The sequence below is a fragment of the Musa acuminata genome, chromosome BXJ3-9, assembly GCF_036884655.1.
Source record: "Musa acuminata AAA Group cultivar baxijiao chromosome BXJ3-9, Cavendish_Baxijiao_AAA, whole genome shotgun sequence".
Taxonomy (NCBI): domain Eukaryota; kingdom Viridiplantae; phylum Streptophyta; class Magnoliopsida; order Zingiberales; family Musaceae; genus Musa; species Musa acuminata.
Genome location: NC_088357.1, coordinates 3876693 through 3897570, shown reverse-complemented (window position 1 = coordinate 3897570; position 20878 = coordinate 3876693). Strand labels below are relative to the sequence as shown.

Sequence of the window (20878 nt, the reverse complement as noted above, 5' to 3'; positions counted from 1 at the left end):
TGGATCCATCAATCACAGCCGTTCGATGTCCTACGGTCCAGATTTAGAGTGGTGCAAAACTCACGATCTTAACCGTCCGATCATACTTAGTATTCTACGTCACATTCGCATCCACCATCACTCGACTTTCTCCCTATATTCTTATTAAAAGAGAAAAAAAAAAAACCTATGGATCACTGTATGATTGCAATCCGCTCCAGCATCTGATCCTGCCTAAAGATAAAGAAGCGTTGTTTATAATGCCAAGTGACTCATACATATCCTGTGGAAAGAAAAAGAAGCACGTAGCACAATAATCTCAAGTTACTGAGACAGTTGATATGGTAGCATTCAGGCACCGTAGACCATCACCAACGTGCCGGTGCAATTTAATAGCCCGGGAGAGACGCGGTGCACCTTACCACCCGGCAGGTCTAGTGGCAAGGCCGCCGTGACCATTCACAGCACGAAACGTGGTGGGAGAGAGGGCTTCTCGCGCCACACCGTTCCAACGCCTGACGTGCATCCACGTCACCAATTACGATCTGGTGCGCTTCCCCTCTCTCTCTCTCTTAGTCCTTCGCGGAAATTTCCCGAGACTTGGGATGGATGACTCACCCAAAGCTTCATCGCTAAGCAAAGTGTAGAGAGAGAGAGAGAGAGAGACTACTCCTAAAAGAGACCGAATGCAATGTCCTGAAACCGCGCCGTGGTCATACACTCATTTTATGCCATGGAGCATCTTGCAACGATGGACAAAAGAATACTTGACTTTATCTACGAATTTTGTGATTTAGAAGGTATTTGATGGACTCAATTACCTACTTAGAATACTTATAATAATGTGATGTAACTCGAAGATGATTAATATCTTCTAATGGAAGGTCTAAAAGAAAGGGACGTGCAGCATCTCTGTGTTATTAAACAAAGTCATCATTTGACACGGCAGCATGCCATGAAGTCTTCGCCTCCATCATCTTATATTATATGCCGCATTGAGCAACTTGTCCGGTCCATCCCCTGAATATTTATTTTAGGCAATAATGATATGCCGATCCCGAACATGTTCATGGATATGGATCGTATGTATCATGAACTTAATGGCATGCGTAAATGTCGATTGCATATCTCATGATTTATTACCTTCCCATTCTAAACTTGACATGAAAATTTACTTCCATGGAATCGATATCATCTCAATCTTTCGATAGAGATTCAAATATTTATCGTGATGCCGGTTTTACTCGGCATACTAGTCCTTCGGTTAGTCCACCGGGAGGTGGCCATACCTCCAAGATGGCATTACATGTCACATCCAGCATCACACACATGCATGTACACGGAACCATGCGTGAGTCTGGCATCGGTTACGGCACCTGTATATAGCTTAACCGGGACCCCCAAAAACGACAAAGTCAACCTCGCCTAGTTGGGCTGCTGTTGCCGTTCTGATTGGTTGGAATTCGTAACGGCTTGAATCCCACGAGGCACCAGATCGTTGCCCTCTAGATTTTAGCTGCGTCCGCCCACCCACTCGAGATCATCGGACGGACGAGAGCCCATTTGCTGCTGCCGAGCGCAAAACCTCGTGGACCGCTAGATCGCGCCTCGAGGACTGTCGTGGGCGCCTCCTCGCCGTCCTTTTTCTCCCGGGCTCCAATCCCTCCGAATCCCACGCCTCCGTCTCCGCCCCCACCACCGCTCGTCGGAAACGGCTCCTGCTCCGGTTCCGGCGACGAACGGCTCCCTTGGTCGGGGTTTGGGTCTCGTGGGAGTAGGTCGATTCGGACGCCTTTCGAGCTGGAGGCGACGAGTAACTCAGGGTTCTTCTGCGGAGACTTGTGGTGCGATCTGATGGACGCCAAGGCGAAGCCGGAGAAACGTATCCTGTGTCATATTTTTGTTTATTTTCCTGTTTAATCTTCGGTTTATTATGCAATCTCGTGGGTCTTCTTGTTATCTGGTCAGATCTATTTTATCTTCATTGATTTTCTTTATCTTGGAGCTTTTCGTCCGACTTTTTTCGGAGATTCTTGACTTTTCGATTCAAGAAATTTACGGTTCTCCGTTGTCGACGCTCGTTTCCTCAAAATTTTCCCCTCAAATGATTTTTTTTTTTTTTTGCTTGGATCTCCCGATTGATAGAGCTACCATATGATCTATCTTCTTTTTGTTAGATCGGAGTCGGATCGTTGATTTGAGCTTTTGGAACCTGAGCTATTTCTGATTAATTGGTATAAATTAAGCTTCTTTTTCTTCTCCGAAAAAAAAAAAGTGATAAAAAGAGAGATTACGCCTCCTTTAGATGCAAGAAATTTGATGGGTTCATTTCTAGCGTCAACAACAGGGAAATTTGGTATAAACCGTGAATTTTTTAGAATCAAGAACGATCAAAGATCGGATCGTGAAATGATTTTGCAGATCTGAGATCTGGCGAGGCTAAATGGACAGAGATGGATTTTTTACGTGGTCTCAAAGACTTGTCATGTTTCATGGTGGGGGAGGAAAGTTGCGTGAATATGATTCTGCATGGTCGTAATTTGTTGCCGTGACGTCTTTATTTTTTTCATCGAAAATCATTAATGATTTCTTTGCCATTCTGTAATTGAAGACCTTGACTTTTCACGATCCAGCAATTGAGGATGCTCTGAAGAAACTGAAGATAGATCTGCCGGCAAAGGTCAACTGTATCAATACGGTATGTTGTAGTTTTGAGTCGTTCGATATTTTTTTTTTTTGGCGTCCCTAATCTTTTCCTTCTGTTTTTGCCCAGCTGAGTTTGGTGATACTGTTGGAATTTGATCTTGGCAAACCCAGCACTAATGCTTGTGCTTGTTTGTTTGTTTAGTCTGGTCCAAAAGGTGGAAGCCAATATGATTCGACATCCTGCATCTCCTCAGGGGATGCAGGAAGCAGCACCAAAGAAAGCGAGGTGGATCAAGAGCCTTTGGTCGGTGAACAGGGCATGTATTACTATGGCTACTATTATCCAGGTTTGGCCTTTTAAGTTATTGATATTTATTAAATATGTGTGCTTTTGAGTTTGATCTCATAGATATATTAACAAACAGGATCTACTGGTTTGATGGGGGAATGGGATGATCAATACTACATTCAAGGAAGTGACAGCTTGCAAGTTCAGCATCCTGTAAGTAATTACTCTCTTCTTTTTGTTAAGCTTGGTACTGAAAATTGGCTTTAATGTCTATCTGTTTATTCACATTTAAAATTTTGCAGAAATCCTTCCTTTTTTTGTTGCAGTATTTTAAATTTTGCTCTGTTTCTGAGCCTGTGGCCTTTTCTGTTTTTCGTTTTATACATTTGGGTTAACAGCCTTGTGAATGGAAGAAAAATACATCTCTCCTCTGTTACACCAATTGCATGCTAAGTTAGAAGTTTGCAGTATTTCTAAACTTATGCAACTAATATTTACAAAGGTGATTTATTGCTGAACCAACATCTATTGATCGTACACAAAATTTCAAGTTTCATTTACAGACCATCGTACACAGCATGGGTTTTGAATTGAAAGGGCACATCGGGTGTCAGATTGTGAATCTAACATGGGTATCACTAATAGGAAGAGTGGAAAAGCCAAATCAGAGCACTACCACTCTCAAAGTGGCTTGGTATTGTATCTTTGTGGTCAAACTTAATAGCTGTCTGATCAAAACTGTTGTACTACTGAAAAGAAGTGAGCCTGGCTTATTTGTTTTTTTTTAATTGCTGTTGCTGCTCTTTATGTTATTACAATCATTGCATATGCTTCTCTAAGGTTCACGTCGAGTGATGTTAGTGTTCACATCAATATTTGATTACCTTTTTTGCTTCAGGCTGTTCAAGCAGAAAATGGCTCGTTTGTATACTACTTCCCAGGCTATCAAGCTGGGTATCCTCCTTACAGTCCAGTCTTACCTGGAGCTATATATGGTGTTGACGGACAATTTTTGAGCCAAGGGTCATATTATCCGAGTTCAGTATCCCCTCAAACACTTGTTTCTCCAGGAGTTTTACCACAGCCAGTTGCTTATGGGCCTGAGTTGGTACCTGCATACCCATGGGACCCATCTTTTTTCTTCACAGATGAGATTCAAGGGAGCATTTCTGTGGACCCAACAAATCCACATTACAAACCAAATCTTACATCCCATGCTCATACCCGTGCTCTTTCCAAAACCATCCCGACCTCAAAATCAGTCTTGGGAATAAAAGGGTCCTCGCTAGCATCTGATGTGTCACATCCTATAACAGTTCAAAATCAAGCACACAAGCCTGTGAAGAAGGTAATGCATTTTGTTCGATATATAGTTGTATTTATTTTGTCAGATTAGCTTATTAGGCAACAGTTACATCGGATACATTTTTTTGACATGTCATAATGATTTCATGGAATAAATGGTTCCAGGGAGCTGCTGCTGTTCTGTCCAAAGGTTATGTTCCGATAAGCAAATTCAATGTATATGCTAACCAAGGGAAAGGTGAACTACTTTGTTCCAAAAGTGCCATTAACTTGAAAGAAAATGGACGAAGCTGGATTGATGATGAGAAGCTGAAAGTGAAAAATAAGCTAAATAGCCATGGTGATTTTGATTTGCTGAATGAACAGAATCGAGGTCCTAGAACCAATGGCAGCAGAAGTAGCTCTCAGTCTGGTGTTGACCCGTTGGAAGCACTTGGTGCCGAGAAGAATGATAGTGGCAGCATATCGAGTGATATTGTGAACAAAGATGAATATAATCGTCCTGATTTCCAGACAAAATATGAGCATGCTTTGTTCTTTGTAATAAAATCATATAGCGAGGATGATATTCACAAGAGTATTAAGTATAATGTCTGGGCAAGCACTCCAAATGGGAACAAAAGGCTTGACAATGCTTTTCAAGTTGCACAAGAGAAGATGGCAGAAAAAAATAGCAAGTGTCCTGTTTTCCTCTTCTTTTCTGTAAGTTGGCCTACCTTTGTTCATGTTTATTATAATCCTTGATTCACCTGTTACCATTCGCAAGTGCATCTCATGGTTCTGCAGTCACATGCATCCTAGCGACCCATTTGACAGTACATAATACTGCACTTCTATCTGAAACATTCATGTAAGGTTTGTTATTAAATTGATTGTTGATTGGGAGAAACTTTTGTTACCGCAGTTCAATAGTTGAACAAATAACAATGAGTGAACAGCCCAAGTGGTTAGGATGTTAATTTTACCTTTATGACTTCCACCCTTGAACTCCTTGTGCTCTTAAACCCCCCCTTTCAAAAGTAAGTTCTTTTTTTTCTTTTGCTCTCTCTGTGCCATGTTTAGCAAATAGGATTGCTGTCAGCTGCCATATGTGTTGTTCCATGGGTATGTTCACATTTCTGTATGTGTACTTAAGTGCAACCTTTGATTTGAATAGACATTGGGATTTCTAAGATGTATTTCTTATTGTTCTTTTCCAAAATGTTACCCTTTATATGGCAAAGCATTATTATGCTGACAGTGATTTGGTTGTAATGAGTCCTCAAGTGATTGAACTTTTTCTTCTCTTTGCTTATATCTTTAAAAATTTTAACGCACAGGTTAATGCAAGTGGTCAGTTTTGTGGTGTTGCTGAAATGACTGGCCGAGTTGATTTCAGTAAGGATATGGATTTTTGGCAACAGGACAAGTGGAATGGGTTTTTCCCCGTGAAGTGGCACATAATTAAAGATGTTCCAAATCCACAATTTCGACACATAATCTTGGAGAATAATGACAATAAGCCTGTTACGAACAGCAGGGATACACAAGAGGTATGCTTCTTGAAACAATTTTCTCTGCAAGATAATTGCAATGCTTACCTACATCTTGAGAAAGGTCAACTTTTAACATCTGGTTCTTGAAATTTGACATACGAAATGTCTTCCGTATTTTGACTTGGTATCAATGAAATTGTTGTCAAAATTGTGGATTTTGTTCTCAAAGACAAACTTGGATGACAATTATGTGCAAATAAGCTCCAAGAAGACATTTTATAATTTAATATCTTTTCTGTTAAAGCAACAGAAACATCCATTTGCGAGATGAATTTTTCTATTGATCCATCTTATCATCCCTAACTTGGAATCTTTCTATTGATCCATCTTATCATCCCTAACTTAGAAATATTCGGTGTACTTCAAGGGATCTTGAGGAATCCTTTTGTTGATGTTATGTAGCTTTCTTTGTTGGTCTAACTTTTCTCTTTGCAACTTCGCGAATAATTAATTGTGTAATGTCTAACATATTTCTGTAAGCTATCCCATTATTAAATGTGGTACTAATAAAATCTAAATCCCTCTACCTCAGGTGAAATTTTCTCAAGGTACTGAGATGTTAAGCATTTTTAAGAGCTATTCCTTCAAAACATCCATATTGGACGACTTTGGCTTTTATGAGAATCGGCAGAAAGTCATGCAAGAAAAGAGGAACAGGCCAAACACTCCAAGTTTGGTTAATTCACTGGTAATATTTGCTGTCCTATATGTATCATGGTTGTTAATTTTCAATATTTTCATTTTCTGATATTGTCTTAAGCGTTTGTATTTAGATTAAAGGAAGCATTATTGGTACCACAGAAATTTAACAGAAGGGCTAGGTTATCAATTTTTTGCTTCCAGAAATTTTTCCCTGAATGCCATAGGTTTTTCAAACTGGCTCTTCCAAGTATCAGTTAAGTTGAAGGGACGTCTCACCTAGGCAACTAACTGCATTAAGAACTTGGGAAGATTAATATAGTTGTTTGCAGTTGATATTTAATGCATAAGGGTAGTGTTCAATTTTCCTATTTTAGGTTAATGTAAACTCGTTTTTATCCCCTTTGATACGAAGGTTGATGCAAGCATTTGCTAGTCAGTTATCCGTGCGTAGTATTAATTCTAATTTTGTGAGAAGGCCTTACAAGTTTTTACATTGAGAGGCGATACTGCATTTCACGAGTGCTTGTACTATTCATTGCATGCTTTTTGTGCTTATATTTTGATTTGTATTTTCCCACAATGTCTGCTAGTAGTGTTCCTTACCAAGCAATAAAATCTTGGATCTCTTATTATTCTTTTGATATATCTTTTCCAGCCCAGAAACAATGAACCGATCGAAGTCCCAAAGATAGATGATTCAAAGTCCAAAACTCCCAATCTTGTGTTAATCGAGGTGGAGGATCACCAGACTGGGATCCCTACAAGCAAGTGAGCTTCAAGGAAATCAGATGCTTTTCCGAACTGGGAAATATAGAGCAGCACAGCACTCGTTGGTTTCGTAAGAACTTCTGGCTGATGTGGGTCAAGTAACATGAATTGCTGCTATCGGAGAACCGTGAATCTGGTCGGTGTGCAAGAAGGAAAATAAGTACGTCCTGCAGTCAAGAAATAAAAACAAGAGCCTTCGGGAGCACCTCCCCATGAGCAGTTTGTACAATGATTGGGGAGAAAATATACTGCTGTCACCGGTGTACCCGAAACAGCGCATGGTGGCATTTGGCTGAACTGATGCCCAAAATGATCTTGTACAATGTCTCCTCTGCCTTTTCTTTTTCTCCGCTTGGGGGATTTAAAAGATTTAGATTCTTGTTTCTTCTTTGGATGTTGTTGGGCATCTCTCGCCATGGAATTTTTTTTGATGGCGGATGGACGAAAGCCACTCTGTTGTTGGGGTCGGTGGCCGGTCCCTATCCTGCTGGTTGGTAAAAGCTTTGGACTAGAAAATGAAGCCCGAGGCTGCTCCTCCGGCAGAGAGTTGTATGATTCAAACTTGGAAGAAACAGTGACAAGGGAAAAGAAATCTCTGCCCTTTACATTTGTTATCTTCTCTTCCCCTTTGTACATTTCTCTGCTTACTCCATCTCCGAGACTTCTTTAATGAAGTAAATAATAATTCAAATTGCGACATGTTGTTGGTCGAAAAGTGATGATCTGAGCGTCGTAAATCTCTTCAACAATTAGAGGAAATCACAATGTTCTTTCTTTACCTTCGAGTCTTCGCCAACTTAGCATGTTTACAAGAACATGTCTGTCATTGGATTTCGTTTTCTCGTGACACCCACGGATCTTAAACAGTGCCTCCCATGCGCATGTGGTGCAGTTTGGTGCCCTGCACAGCTCGGGGTAGGTTTATGTGCCCATCGCGACATGACGCACTACCACCATAGGTTTTTTCTTGGGCGGAGCTACCAAGTTGGAGACTGGTCGGTGCTAAGTTGGCGTTTGCTGTGCTGTGCTGCCCGGACTTTCCTGGCGGCCTTTAATTAAGAAGACACACTACCCTCTCTTGCAGATAGAACAAGGAAGTCACGTACCTGATGAGCCTATTAAATCAACTTTAAAGCTGCTCATGTACGGTAGATTGTCAACGTTCAACATGATGCCCTCGACATTGCAATAATGAATGAGATTTGGCTAATATACTAAATAATATACCCATTAGATAATTATTTTAATTTATTAAATATAAATTATTGACTCAAAAATATTTAAAAATTAAATTAATAATAATAATATGCCCATCAGTTTATTATAAATCAATCTTAATTTTTGTCTGTTTTCGAAACGGGACTAAACCAAAATATTACATCGAATCATAAGGATGATCGACATAGACCTTCGAACTGACTTCAATACTGATTGATGTTTACGTTGGTTTTAGTGATTTGGATCACATCAAACAAAGCACGAAGCAGCCATACTTGATTGCGCTAAGACAACATAACCTTACGAAGAACAAAGGAGAAGAAAGCAACGCCATAGTTAGTGAGGTACGGAGCCCATGTAAAACCATACGACATGGCTTGTCCTCAGCAGTAATGGGTGGATTAAGCTTTCCGCTGGTCCTAAACCATGAGTTGAACGCCTCCTCTTATTGCTCCCACTAGTCAAAGATAAGGTTGAGCTACTGCATAAACAATATACGCTCTTTATTCAGAACTTATTTAGACCACGTATTAACGATATACAATCAATTCAAGTTTCACATGTATGTTATTCTACTCAGAAGTAGTTTTTAGATGGAATGATATTGATCAATAATTATTACGACGTCGAGAGACGAGGAAGAAAGATCTCCAAATTAATTCTGGCATGCTTGAGCCTTCGGGCTCAATTCCACTATAGATCTCACGGCGGTTTACGTGTCGTCTCTGCTCCCGTATGACCCAACAAGCGCACATAGTCAGTGTCTATCTGATCCAACTCCCGGCCCAAATCATGAAGTTTCACGAGATGCATCACAAGAATTGGCGAACGACCATCATGTCAACTTGGTGTGTGTGTGTGTGCATATATATATATATATATCTTCCCTGGCCTTCCCTCCACTTTATCTGTGTATCTGATGGAGAAGCAAACCAATCACTCCCAACTCGACGAAGAAAGAGGAAGAGGAGGAGGCGACGGCGAGGACGCTGCTTTGGAGTCCCGTGAGGCAGCAAACAATCGGTCGACGTCGAACCACTTCCTCTTGGCTGCCACGTACGCGTCTCTCATCCTCGGCTCCCTATCCTCCTCTCTGCTCTCCCGGTTTTACTTCGTCCATGGCGGCTCCAACCGCTGGGTCTCCACCCTGGTCCAGTCGGCCGGGTTTCCTCTCCTCCTCCCCCTCATATACCTTACACATTCTCCCTCCTCCCGTCCCTTCTCTTGCTTCAGTCCTCGCCTCCTCTATCTGTCCCTCTTCCTTGGTCTCCTGTTGGGCGTCAACAACCTGCTCTTCTCCTGCGGCGCGTCCTACCTTCCGGTCTCCACTTCCTCGCTCCTTCTCTCGTCGCAGCTCGGCTTCACGCTTATCCTCTCGGCGCTTCTCATCCGCCATCCCTTGACCTTCTCCAACCTCAACTGTGTCGTTCTGTTGACACTTAGCTCTGTTCTTCTGGCCTTGAACTCGTCCGGCGACCACTCCGCCGGCGTCGACCGCGGCCACTTCTTCCTCGGCTTCGCCGCCACCCTCGGCGCCGCCGGGCTCTTCGCGGTGTACCTCCCGGTCATGCAGCTCGTCTACCGCGGGGTGAACGGGTACAGGACGGCGGTGGAGGTGCAGCTGCTGATGGAGGCGTCGGCGACGGCGCTGGCGGCGGCCGGGATGGTGGCCAGCGGAGGGTGGAGGAGGGAGGACGCTTGGGACCTAGGCGCCGCCCACTACTGGGTGGTGGTGGGGACCACCGCAGCGAGCTGGCAGCTTTGCTTCATGGGCACCGCGGGGATGGTGTTCCTGACGTCCTCGGTCCACAGCGGCATCTGCATGACGGCGCTGCTGCCGGTCAATGTGCTGGGCGGCGTGCTGGTGTTCGGCGACGAGTTCGGCGGCTCCAAGGCGGTGGCCATGCTGCTCTGCCTCTGGGGCTTCGCTTCCTATCTGTACGGAACGCGCACCAACAAGGAGGAGACGGTAATGGCAATGACGGGAAGGAAGGAGACGGGAAAGACAGAGGGTACTGGTGGGAGTGGAGTTGATGAGAACACTTGAACAGTGCAAAGATGCGTCTTCCTTTTCCTTTCTCTGCCAATAACTCTCTCTCTCTTCCCAACTGCATTAGGGTTTCTGGGTATACAGAATGGTGTAAATATTAATGGTGGCCAGTCCTTCAAACAAGGTGGAAGGTCATGGATGGTCTACAAACGAGGAAGGTGGTTGGTCGAGAGGGCAAGAATGTTATGGCCATGGGGTTTACTGTTGCTAGTTGTTCTCTTGAAAGTCCACGTTAGTCAACCACCACAAGGAAACATATTGTCCACTGTCATCCAAGCTTCTTCTCTGGCTTCGGTCTCATCTTCTTCTTCTTCCTCCTCTCCTTGGTTCCTCAACCCTAGATAAAATATACTAACATTTATTGCAAGTTGAGCTTTGATGACATAGAAAATAGAAGCCAGCAATTGCATGTACACAACTAAACAAATGGTGTAAGCAACATCAAACAAATACATCCTCCACTGTCTCTGCAATCAGCATCCTTGATAAGGGGGAAACGTACAACTTCGAACTGCGTTAAAACCAGTGATGGAACACAAAGCCCTCCTCGATCTTAGTAGATCACTAAGTCCTTATCAATCGAAGGGGACAATGAGCACAAAACTCCAAGAATGTTCGACAACGACCACATGCAGTTCTCATGAGCTCTATAATATTCCCTCCTTTTAGCATGAGAATTAGATACAGTCGAGGCGCGTGAGATCAGATGACAAGCACGGGAGAGTTGACTAACTCGATAAACAAGCTTTCATAGTGTTAAGGCTGCGACAAAGTGGTGACTGCAAGGGATATGCATAAGACTTGGAGAAAAGATACCATGAAGCACTATACCCGATAGTGAACATCATATTCCGGACACTGTAGTGTTTGTTCTTGGCATCAGCATGACAAGTCATTAATAGAATGAGCCGTAGCTTCGTTTGAGCTTGATGCTACTGCTGCAACAACGTGCCAACACAAGCTAGGCTGAACGCTGTGAACGAGAGAGACGGGTCCTTTTCTAATAATTACTAAAATTCATCAATAATTTATATATGATATTGAAACCAAAGATGATATCAATATCTTCTTAAAAATTTTTGAGGAAGCATAAAGGGCCAAATAATTGGTTAAAATAATAAAAATGGGACAAATATATTCAACTTGATTATTTTTGGGAGAAATGTTAACATATATATATATATATATATATATGTATATATTAATTAATTAAAGGGTAAATATGCTATTTCTAAGATTTGAAAGGATAGATGTTCATGTTGAGATAGCAAAATTGGAGGCCAATTAGCTATTGGGCCGAACAACCGGCCCGATTTGGACCGCCTCTCAATCCAATGGCCTTCCTCAACCGGGAAAGTGAAACGATAAATAGGGGTGAGTGCGAGGGTTTGCGGAGGCGGAAGGATGAAGGACCCTTTCGAGGCTGCCGTGGAAGAGCAAGAGTCGCCGCCGGAGTCGCCCATTCCTCCCGAGGAGGATGCCGTGGCTGTTGCTGACGCCGTAGACGGCGATGAGGAGGAGGCCGACGCCCGGTCGCAGCCTCCGGCCTCCGCTCCTCCGGGCGCACCCGCCGCCGGCGGTGGTGGGAAAGGGAAGGAGGAGGATGAGGAGGAGGAGGAGGAGAATATGGATGTGGAGTTCGGGAAGCTCCCTTCTGGCGGCGACCCTGATAAGATGGTCAAGATGCAGTGAGTTCTTGTCCCACACTAAACCCTCTCAAAGAATCATGTTGGTGTTCATTGATGTTTGATCTTGGTGTCAACCATTTTTTATTAGGGAATTCTCCCGTTTCTTTAGCTCCGTAGAATCTGATTTGCACCAATCTTGGGATCTTCAATTTGATCAAGAAAGAAAAATAGGAAATTGAGATAATTTGGTTGAAATTAGGGCTTTAATCTGGAGCATGCTGTTTCTTTTTTTATTCATGGATTTGATTTCTTGGTTATTTTGAATGACTTTAAATAATTAGGAGTCGCTGAGATCCGTTTAGATGGCTTTGTTTCGGATCTTCAAATCGTGTTCTCGTAGACAATGTTTGGAGGAGCTATGGTGCTCTACCTTCAGGATATCATATCAAACGGTAATGCAGGTTTGTCCCGGAATGACTTGGTTTCTGATATCTCTGAGCTCGAGGATTGAAAATTTTGTTGCCAGTTTTCTCAGATCTGCAATAGCTGCCATTCTGTGGCTCTAGAATAATGGGTTGAAATTAATTTTTTCTTCATCAAGTAAACGTAGCAAATATCTACTATTACCCCTATAGTTAGACTTAAAAAATTTATCATATAATAGAGGACTTCAAAAAAATATATTATAATCTCTATAATTATGAAAGTGAACATCTAGTTTCATTTATCATAATGTCGTCGATTTTATCGATAGAACTACGAAATCGATGGGTAAAAAAGTAATTTTGATATCTTAATTACGTTTTCGATGGTGGTGGACTACGACGTCGCTGGATGAGGAGGGAGAGCGGCGACGAGAGGTGAGACGATGACACAGAGCCGATGCTCTGCATCTACATTGTCGTCTCACCCCTCGTAGTCGCTCTCCCTCTTTATCCACAACAATCACCCATGACTCCAGCGGTAGTATCGTCCGCCACCACAAAAAACATAATCGAGATGTTGAAATTATTTTTTTGCATATTGTTTTCGTACTTCCATCAATAAAACCGACGATATTAGGGTACATGGAGATTGATGTTTTACTTTTATAACTATAAGGATTCCAATTTAAATTTTTTAAGTCTAGGGATCGAGATGCTAATGAAGCCTAACAACGGGGGTAATCTGTAATTAGCCGTGAACATCTGCTATCCAAGTTTTTTTCTTGAGTGAGTCTATGATTTCCTTTATTTCATGTCGGTTGCACTTTATTCTGCAGATCATTCTTGAGTAAATGATTTTATGCATTGTTTCTTCGTTGCTTACATCGATTTACTTTCAGGGCAATACTTTCCCAGTTTACGGAGGAGCAAATGAGTCGTTATGAGTCGTTTAGGAGATCTGGGTTTCAGAAAGCTAACATGAGAAGGGTATGTTTACCGTTTCACTCAACTTGCCATTTAGGAGCAAACGTGAAGACATATATGCTTCAAGGGGTGTCATGCCTATTCATCAAACTAGGAGATAAGCATGAGACTTGCATTATCATCTTTTTTGTTTTTTGATCAATAGGTTGTAACTAAGAGTAGGAGACATAACTTTCTAGATATTATACCATTAATAATCGACAATTTTTAGGTCCTATGATTAGTTCAAAATTCTTTTATTACATAAAATTTTCTTTCATTTCACATTGCCTAACTACCTTATTGGAACTTTTTAGTTCTATTATTTCTTATTTTGAGATGCACTACTTTCTTATCATGTACAAGAATCTTAACTGTGCAGCAAAATATAGTTAATTAGTAATATGCCACTTACTATTCTCTTGCTTGCTAGTTTAGCTATTTCTTTATAACATGCATTGTGATCTTTTTTTCTACAGCTATTAACAAGCATCACAGGAAGCCAAAAGATTTCTATACCAATGACCATAGTGGTGTCTGGAATAGCAAAAATGTTTGTTGGGGAGCTGATTGAGACAGGCAAGTTACAAGTATTGAAGAGTAATAGTTAAATTAAGTGAGCTTTATCTGATTCCGTATGCAAGTTGATTCTGTTCACTGCAGCTGCTTCCTTATTTTTCTCTTTTATTTGTGCTTTTTAGCTCTGTTGAATTCTTAGAGCATAATGAACAGTCTCAAACTTTGGTCTTCTGTTGCCACTTTATCTTTGTTGTACAAGAAAACAACTCTTTCATGGATCCTACATGCACGATCTTCTAGTCATGTGTAGTCAACAGAACAAGTGAGGGTCTATATCTTCATGTAGGATTGGCCATTCAACAAGAATATGACACATTCATGACATAGAGGTCCAGATTTAGATGTTGAATTTTCTTTTTTACCCTAATTATGTTTACTTATCACCAGATAATTTTCTTCTTATTAAACACTAATTGTGAAGGTGATTTTATGTTTTCTTCAAACATGATCCTGTACTTAATCTGCTTCGTTGGTTAAAATGTCACCTTCTTTTTCTCACTTCTTGCCATTATGAAGATCTCTGTGAAAACATGTTTTTGTTTTTCTATTTGTATGCATTTGATCTGGTTGGAAGATGCTAAAGGTTAATATTATTTTTTTATCTTTTAATACGCTTAGTCTAGTGATGTCTACTTTTGCCAGACCTGGATAGTGTAACCCATTGTTAGCTATAGAAAGTCAATGTAGCACAGGACAAATTGAGTGAAGTCCTAGGTGTGTCATAGTTAGGTTTAGCAAATAAATTTAGAGTTAAGTACAATATTGTTTTAGTTGTAATTTCTTTTTATTTTTGTTTTGTTTATATGGTTTCTCTGATTAATTTTCAATAGTCTTCTGGAAAGTGACTGTTCTTGGCATAGGATTTAGTTTAGTTGTTTATGATATATCGGGTAATCATGAGTTTGAGTTTGATTACTTTTTTTGCTAGGGATATTAAATCATATTTTGTTTGAAACTCTTAGCTTTATGGTTTGGGATTAGAAACAGTCCAATATTTATTTATTTCAGTCAAGTCTGAGTCCTAAGTGATGGCTTATCAAAGTGTTACTTAAGACAGGGACTAGAAAGGCTCTTGTTTCTATTTTAAGAGTGATCAATTGGTGGAGAAAGATGTAATAACCTGACCAGGTATGGGGAGAAACAAATCAGAGACTATCTTGTTGGCACTGGATGACAACTTTTCTATTCAAGTCATTATGTGTTGGAATGCCCTTGATATGAACTGTACTACCTGTCAGTTCTGAGATATGCAACTTACTCTGAACTTACTCCCTTGATTTGAACTGTACTACCTGTCAGTTCTGAGACATGCAACTTACTCTCAACTTACTGCCTTGATTTGAACTGTGTACTACCTGTCAGTTCTGAGACATGCAACTTTTACTCCCTTGATATGAACTGTACTGCCTCTGGTTGACATGACCTGGCACATGTGAGACATGCAACTTACTGCACATTACAGCTTTCACTCGAGCATTTTCATCAATTACCATTGTATGGTCTGCAAATGATGTATTTATGCTAAAAATAATGCAGTTGTGTTGTTTCTGAATTTTGCTTAACACATTTTTATGCTGCAGCTAGAATTGTGATGACAGAAAGGAAGGAGAGTGGGCCAATCAGGCCTTGCCACATTAGAGAAGCATATAGAAGACTCAAGCTCGAAGGAAAAATACCGAAGAGATCAGTGCCTAGGCTTTTCCGGTAGCATTTAGGTCATTGGTGCCTCTGAGATCATCTTCGTTTGGAAGTTGTAGATTTCTTGAGATATTGCCTCTGAGATCAACGTTTCTAATCATCGTATAAGATGTGCTACTGGGAGATTGGACATAAAGGCTGGTACCGTGACTTGCCTTGGTTCTCCACAAGATTCATGGTTTTTGTAAAGGCAAAATTGTAAATGCTAAGAACTGCTAAATCTACTTTCCTCAACTGTTCTATATTTTGGTAAGGATGTGCACCGCTTAATTGCTGTCTGCTAAAAGTCAAAAAGGATTTGGTTCTTGCTAACATATTTTGCTGCTAAATTTTGACACTTAATTTTGTGGTATAATTGTCTTGTAGTTTTTCTTTATTCTGAATTGTTAATTGCGATGTGTGATTAAAGTTCCACAAAATGATATGTTTAGTTTTGTTGCAACTTCCATCTCTGAATTGTAAACGCTGGCTGCGTCAAAAGAAAGCGACAGCCTCATTATCTGCCTGAACCTACCTGCTGTTTAGTAAACTGCTTCAACTCTTCCAGTGATCGTCTTCAGCTGCTGTGTTTGGATAATTGTAGTCTGTGATACAATCAGATGGTTTGATCTGGTGCGCTGTCAAAGAACATGGGGTTGGAGCTCACAGGGAAGATGACTCTTATTGTGATGCTAAAGCGCGGGATAAAACTATCACAGGCTAAAATTCTTCCATCCCTCCAAGCTATGTTGTTTGATTTGTTTTCTGGTGCTTTCTTTACATGGGAATTGAAAAGCTTGCTTTTGCTAAGCGTGGAGTCAGTATTTGTGGATGCTGTCATGGGAATTATAACTACGGCTTCGGAGCAAGAAACACCGTTGGTGGTGGGTATCACCATTGGCTCGCTCTTCCACCTCTGTATCAGTTTCTGGCTATCGAGATGGTTCACTTATTTCGAGTGCTTTCTTCTTTGGTGGATGACGTCCATTTTAGCCTGGTGGTTGGTTGCAGTCCACGAACAGCAGGCACTCGAATAGATCGAGCAGAAACAAGCGCGGGTGCTCTCTGCAACTTCCAGCAATCGCCAAGCAGATTAATCTGATGTTGATGCTGATTTGAGGCTCAACATGTCCCAAGTAACCTACAGGTGGTGCACATCCCTGTCGATGAACATCTCCGCGGTCCTGATGATCTCATCTAGTGCCAGACAGATATCAGAGATTTCAACTGTGAAGGGTGTCTTAACAGGAAGGACATGCAAGTGCCAAAATCATCGGTGGCGTTAGTGCGTCTTCACTATGAACATCCTTTTATTCAAATTACCTGTACAGAACTACAACACAGCTTCATTTCTCCCTATAAAGCCTTTTACTACATACACCCCATGGGTGGTTATCGAAGATTTCCCAGTGTCAAGCAGAGATATCTATTCATTTGATACTGGCTTTATGAGGTTGACTATTTCGGGGCATTTGTTCTTGCAGAGAAAGCTCTTCCAACACGAGGGAGCAGCGTGAGCCGCTGCCAACTTCTACAGCTTGTCTGCTTCGATGCTTGCATCGACATGTTTACACTCTTCGGTCTTTGCAAACCTTCCACGAACTCTTGGCTGACTGTCTGCAAGAGCCTTCCTGCAAGCATACTGCAAAATACCTTTGTGTCACTTGCTGTTTACTCGAATTATGTCGATAAAAGCTAGCAGGGAATACGATGCACTTGGAAAATTCTCATGTATTAGTCTTGTTTCATTGCCATTTTCTGTAGTATCACTCTACGTGGTTTATGAATTAATTTGACATGATACAAGATTACAATGCAAGGGATCAACCTACAAGTGTTTCCAACATCATTATGGGTAAAACAAACAAAAACTGTTGATGATTTATGAGTTAGCTCATTATGAGCTTTATGAGAAATGAGATCATTGGTGGCACAAGTCATAGTTAGATTGTATACATCTAAGTCAAAAAGTTCTTAAAACATCAAATTTACTCTCTGAACATTGTTAATTGTTACTTATGAGATAGATAGAAAATTATGGAACTTCAAGCTTTGTGTGGCTTTCAAAGTAGAAAAATATTATCTGAGGTAGACTCCGGTTATTCATGTGCAAACCAGGAAAGGTGATGCACGCTGGCGGTGATTATAGAAACAGAAGCATCATTTCTTGAAGATTTTACTTTCTGAAGAAAGAAAATTATATAGAATAGAACTCAACTAAGTTCATACCTTGATCTTTTTGCCAAAGTTTCTCTTGCTCTTCTTCTCCCGGTACCTGGAAAGTTTTAGCTGCCGTTGTTCAGTCTTAAGGTCACTGATGGTTAGGAGCTGCTCAAAGGAAGAACATACGGCAGTTGTACTTCCAATCCTTGTGTTTTTAGTTCCAAGATTCTGCCACAAAAACTCGAAATCGATTATTTTGTTCATCGTGTAGAAATTACGAGGGACATCTAAACATTGCTGTGATATTAATTAGCTGTGAGCTGTCAGCTGTGATTGCATGCGGATGGGTAAGTGATGCATCTTAAAGATATATTCACTGGTCTAGAAGTTAAATTCATGGAGTTCTTTCCCACCATGCGACAAAACTCATAAATCTAGTACTTCAGTTAAAGATACTACTTAGTTATTTTGTTTCTGAACGTCTACTCTTTCCGACATCTATGATGGCTGTGGTCATTAATCATGCATTAGTTTGTATTGCATGACTCGATGTTTCGTCTACAGCCTTCTAAGACCAATGAGATGAAAACTTATTCGACATGACACAATTTATGTTGATCAAGGACTTGTTTAAGTTTTTTATTTCAAGGGAAACATATGAAACATTGTAAGTTCCACACCTCCATTTTTATAAACTCTGGTTTTCGTCGTTGACAGTTTTATCCAATATGATAAGCATTAGTGTTAAAGCAAAAAATATTCAAACTCAAACCTACCAATCTGCTACAGAGCATCCTTGAGAATTCAGTACATTCATATGACATGCCTACATGATGCAAGCTGAGAATAGTTGAATATACACATCAAGTGAACTTTCTAAATCGAAAAGTAGAGGATCGAGGCATTGCTTCTCATTTTCTAAAGTTTTCGGAAAGAAGAGAGCTTATGTCATATCCTGTCTCAGTTGTAATTGTACACAAATTAGAAGAAAATATTTGCAAAATAAAAAGAGAACCAATAAAAAGCACTTAGAAAAATGATTATTTATACCCGAATATCTCCCTCGCTATATGATCTCTTCAAACCAAATGCAGCTTCAAAATCTAATTCTTGGAAATCAAAGAACTCTGGTCTCATAGTGCTTCTGGGAACCCATTCCACTGAATTTAAACACCCCGAACTAATGCTCTTCTGCATCGATCCATCTGCTTGGCTAAGATCTTTTGAAGGCTGAACCTCATCAATTTGTACTGCAGGTATCTTGACATCTAAAAGTTCAGAAATTGAATTTTCGATCTCTGACTCCTCCAGAAGGCCCTTCTTGCACTCATAGAATAAGCCATCTAGATGATCATTTTGGATTGACTCCATACTTGCAACCTTGATTATTTCTGTGATTACATCACCTCCGCCGTATATGATGGGCACGGCAGTTGCCATGGGATCTAGTTCAAGTTCTGCCTCTACCAAGAAAGGTTCTGGAGCTTTGAATAGATCTCCTCCTCCTCCCATATCATATTCTGATTTCACCTGCTCATCAAACATGATTCCCTATGACAAAAATCCAGAAGTTAGAAGGAAAAGATTTCTAATCTCAATGAAGTAAATTCTTGCTCTTCAATCATATGTAGATTTTAACTCTGAAGCACTCATTACACTTTTTGATCTATAATATACACATTTACGTGTAATCAAAACAAATTATATTTAGGCACACAAATGTTCATTAAGGTTGTCATGTACAAAAACTGATCACAAGGTGTTCAGATTTTAACTCATTACTGTTCTTTCAAATTGAGACTTTGTGTGTGTTGGTGAATGCTAAAGGAAGCATAGTAACTCTTCAAGTCATTCCAACTATGATAATCCAGATTGCGAGTTCCTAAATCTGAAATTTCTACTTCTACCATGGCAGCCACAATGACACCCACCTCTTTTTGTTTCTCTTCATTTTTCTTTGACATCATAGCATCCAACAACAACAACAACAAAAAATCTCTCTTTTTATTTGGTTTTGAGCTACAAAAGTTTGCTTGTATGATCTAATAGATGCGTCCCACTGAACTAAACAATTCCAATTTGGTCGCTTTCAGAAGGTGGCGCTTCCTGTGGAAGGTTAACATGTATGTTGATCTTAACGTCCCTCCATCACTCTTTGATCTCAGATCGACCGAAGCAGATAATGGAACGAATTTATTGGAGAGAATTAACACAGGGGAGCAAGATTACCAAGCTGGCATCTTCGGCGTCGACGTGCAGACCGGGGAGGAAGTCATCGTCGTCGTAGGGGAGCGGGAGGTGGGAGTAGTGGATGTTGTAGCTGCCGACCGCCACTTCCTGCAAGAAGCCCCCCTGCGACATGGCTGGCAGCTCGTGCATCTTCCCCTCTTGCTTACTGCTATATTCTCTGTAGTGGAAGCGGCAGCTCCTCGTGGCTCTTGTGCATCAACACATCCGAGGTGGGGGGGCCTGCCGCCGATATAAAGAGAATAGCTTTGTGTTGTCTCAGCCAACATCGGGCGGCGTGGCATCGGATGACCCACCGGGACCACCTGACTCCATTGCCCTTGCCGTCATCATGCTCAAACAATTAGATCTTGTCCTTCCATGACATCAATAATGGAGTGACTGCACGGAAGCTTACACTGATCAATAATGGAGAGGAAGAGCACAACAACAATTTCCCTGTATTCTCTTCCAACTTGTTTTGGTCGGATGGTCAAAATTAGACGCAGTGCTGGTTGGATTTCTTGGATCCCCTGTGCACCAATACAGTATTATTCCCGACAGACAAGACAAGGTGATTCAAGATGCCGACATAAATGCGGGTGTGTGATTAATCTATATGAAGCGTTCTACTACCTGGTCGAATAGTTCCACCATCACAGGCTGCTGCTGTTGCTGTTGCATGAGGTGCCGATGGTGGTTGCAGAGTTCTTCGCTCTCGTTACTCTTCGGGAGTGCAAGTTGATTGCCATCATCTACTGTGCGTTCGTGCTTGTTTCAGCTGC

At 41.1% G+C, this 20878-nt stretch overlaps 4 protein-coding genes across 7 annotated transcripts; 3 read left to right on the top strand and 1 right to left on the bottom strand.

Moving 5' to 3' along the window:
- The first annotated feature begins 1539 nt into the window (after positions 1 to 1539).
- On the top strand, positions 1540 to 7778 carry LOC135582118 (YTH domain-containing protein ECT2-like). Of its 4 annotated transcripts, none has more exons than XM_065166400.1 (9): positions 1540 to 1861; positions 2613 to 2677; positions 2828 to 2972; positions 3051 to 3127; positions 3813 to 4262; positions 4385 to 4921; positions 5539 to 5751; positions 6287 to 6442; positions 7052 to 7778. In XM_065166400.1, the coding sequence occupies exons 1-9, from the start codon at positions 1834 to 1836 to the stop codon at positions 7166 to 7168; spliced, it is 1788 nt and encodes a 595-aa protein (XP_065022472.1). In that variant the 5' UTR covers positions 1540 to 1833; the 3' UTR covers positions 7169 to 7778. The 4 variants fall into 4 exon arrangements, with proteins under 4 accessions (XP_065022472.1, XP_065022471.1, XP_065022470.1 ...); XM_065166399.1 differs by lacking the exon at positions 1540 to 1861 and adding an exon at positions 2092 to 2474 and having other exon boundaries at positions 2591 to 2677; XM_065166398.1 differs by lacking the exon at positions 1540 to 1861 and adding an exon at positions 2298 to 2511 and having other exon boundaries at positions 7052 to 7303.
- A 1523-nt stretch (positions 7779 to 9301) lies between these two features.
- Positions 9302 to 10630, top strand: LOC103997283 (probable purine permease 4). Its single transcript, XM_009418451.3, has one exon. The coding sequence runs from the start codon at positions 9302 to 9304 to the stop codon at positions 10427 to 10429; it is 1128 nt and encodes a 375-aa protein (XP_009416726.2). The 3' UTR covers positions 10430 to 10630.
- Positions 10631 to 11818: 1188 nt separating this feature from the next.
- Positions 11819 to 16101, top strand: LOC103997073 (transcription initiation factor TFIID subunit 11). The gene is made up of 4 exons (XM_009418209.3): positions 11819 to 12120; positions 13385 to 13472; positions 13928 to 14027; positions 15608 to 16101. The coding sequence occupies exons 1-4, from the start codon at positions 11837 to 11839 to the stop codon at positions 15733 to 15735; spliced, it is 600 nt and encodes a 199-aa protein (XP_009416484.1). The 5' UTR covers positions 11819 to 11836; the 3' UTR covers positions 15736 to 16101.
- Positions 16102 to 16996: 895 nt separating this feature from the next.
- On the bottom strand, positions 16997 to 20436 carry LOC103997072 (uncharacterized). The gene is made up of 4 exons (XM_009418208.3): positions 20097 to 20436; positions 18918 to 19418; positions 17934 to 18095; positions 16997 to 17346 (listed from the first exon to the last, which is right to left on the bottom strand). Exons 1-4 carry the CDS (start codon positions 20244 to 20246, stop codon positions 17236 to 17238), a joined length of 924 nt encoding a protein of 307 aa, XP_009416483.2. The 5' UTR covers positions 20247 to 20436; the 3' UTR covers positions 16997 to 17235.
- Between the last annotated feature and the right edge of the window lie 442 nt (positions 20437 to 20878).

Bases quoted from the DNA above. Each gene is read 5' to 3' on its own strand.
- LOC135582118 (XM_065166398.1), top strand. From the start codon at position 2,433: ATGGATTTTTTACGTGGTCTCAAAGACTTGTCATGTTTCATGGTGGGG. The intron at 4,263-4,384 runs GTAATGCATTTT...AAATGGTTCCAG, and splicing joins CACACAAGCCTGTGAAGAAG to GGAGCTGCTGCTGTTCTGTC. The intron at 5,752-6,286 runs GTATGCTTCTTG...CCTCTACCTCAG, and splicing joins ACAGCAGGGATACACAAGAG to GTGAAATTTTCTCAAGGTAC.
- LOC103997283 (XM_009418451.3), top strand. From the start codon at position 9,302: ATGGAGAAGCAAACCAATCACTCCCAACTCGACGAAGAAAGAGGAAGA.
- LOC103997073 (XM_009418209.3), top strand. From the start codon at position 11,837: ATGAAGGACCCTTTCGAGGCTGCCGTGGAAGAGCAAGAGTCGCCGCCG. The intron at 12,121-13,384 runs GTGAGTTCTTGT...ATTTACTTTCAG, and splicing joins GATAAGATGGTCAAGATGCA to GGCAATACTTTCCCAGTTTA. The intron at 14,028-15,607 runs GCAAGTTACAAG...TTTATGCTGCAG, and splicing joins TGGGGAGCTGATTGAGACAG to CTAGAATTGTGATGACAGAA.
- LOC103997072 (XM_009418208.3), bottom strand. From the start codon at position 20,246: ATGCACGAGCTGCCAGCCATGTCGCAGGGGGGCTTCTTGCAGGAAGTG. The intron at 19,419-20,096 runs GTAATCTTGCTC...TTTTTGTCATAG, and splicing joins ACGCCGAAGATGCCAGCTTG to GGAATCATGTTTGATGAGCA. The intron at 17,347-17,933 runs GTATGAACTTAG...GGTATTTTGCAG, and splicing joins ACTTTGGCAAAAAGATCAAG to TATGCTTGCAGGAAGGCTCT.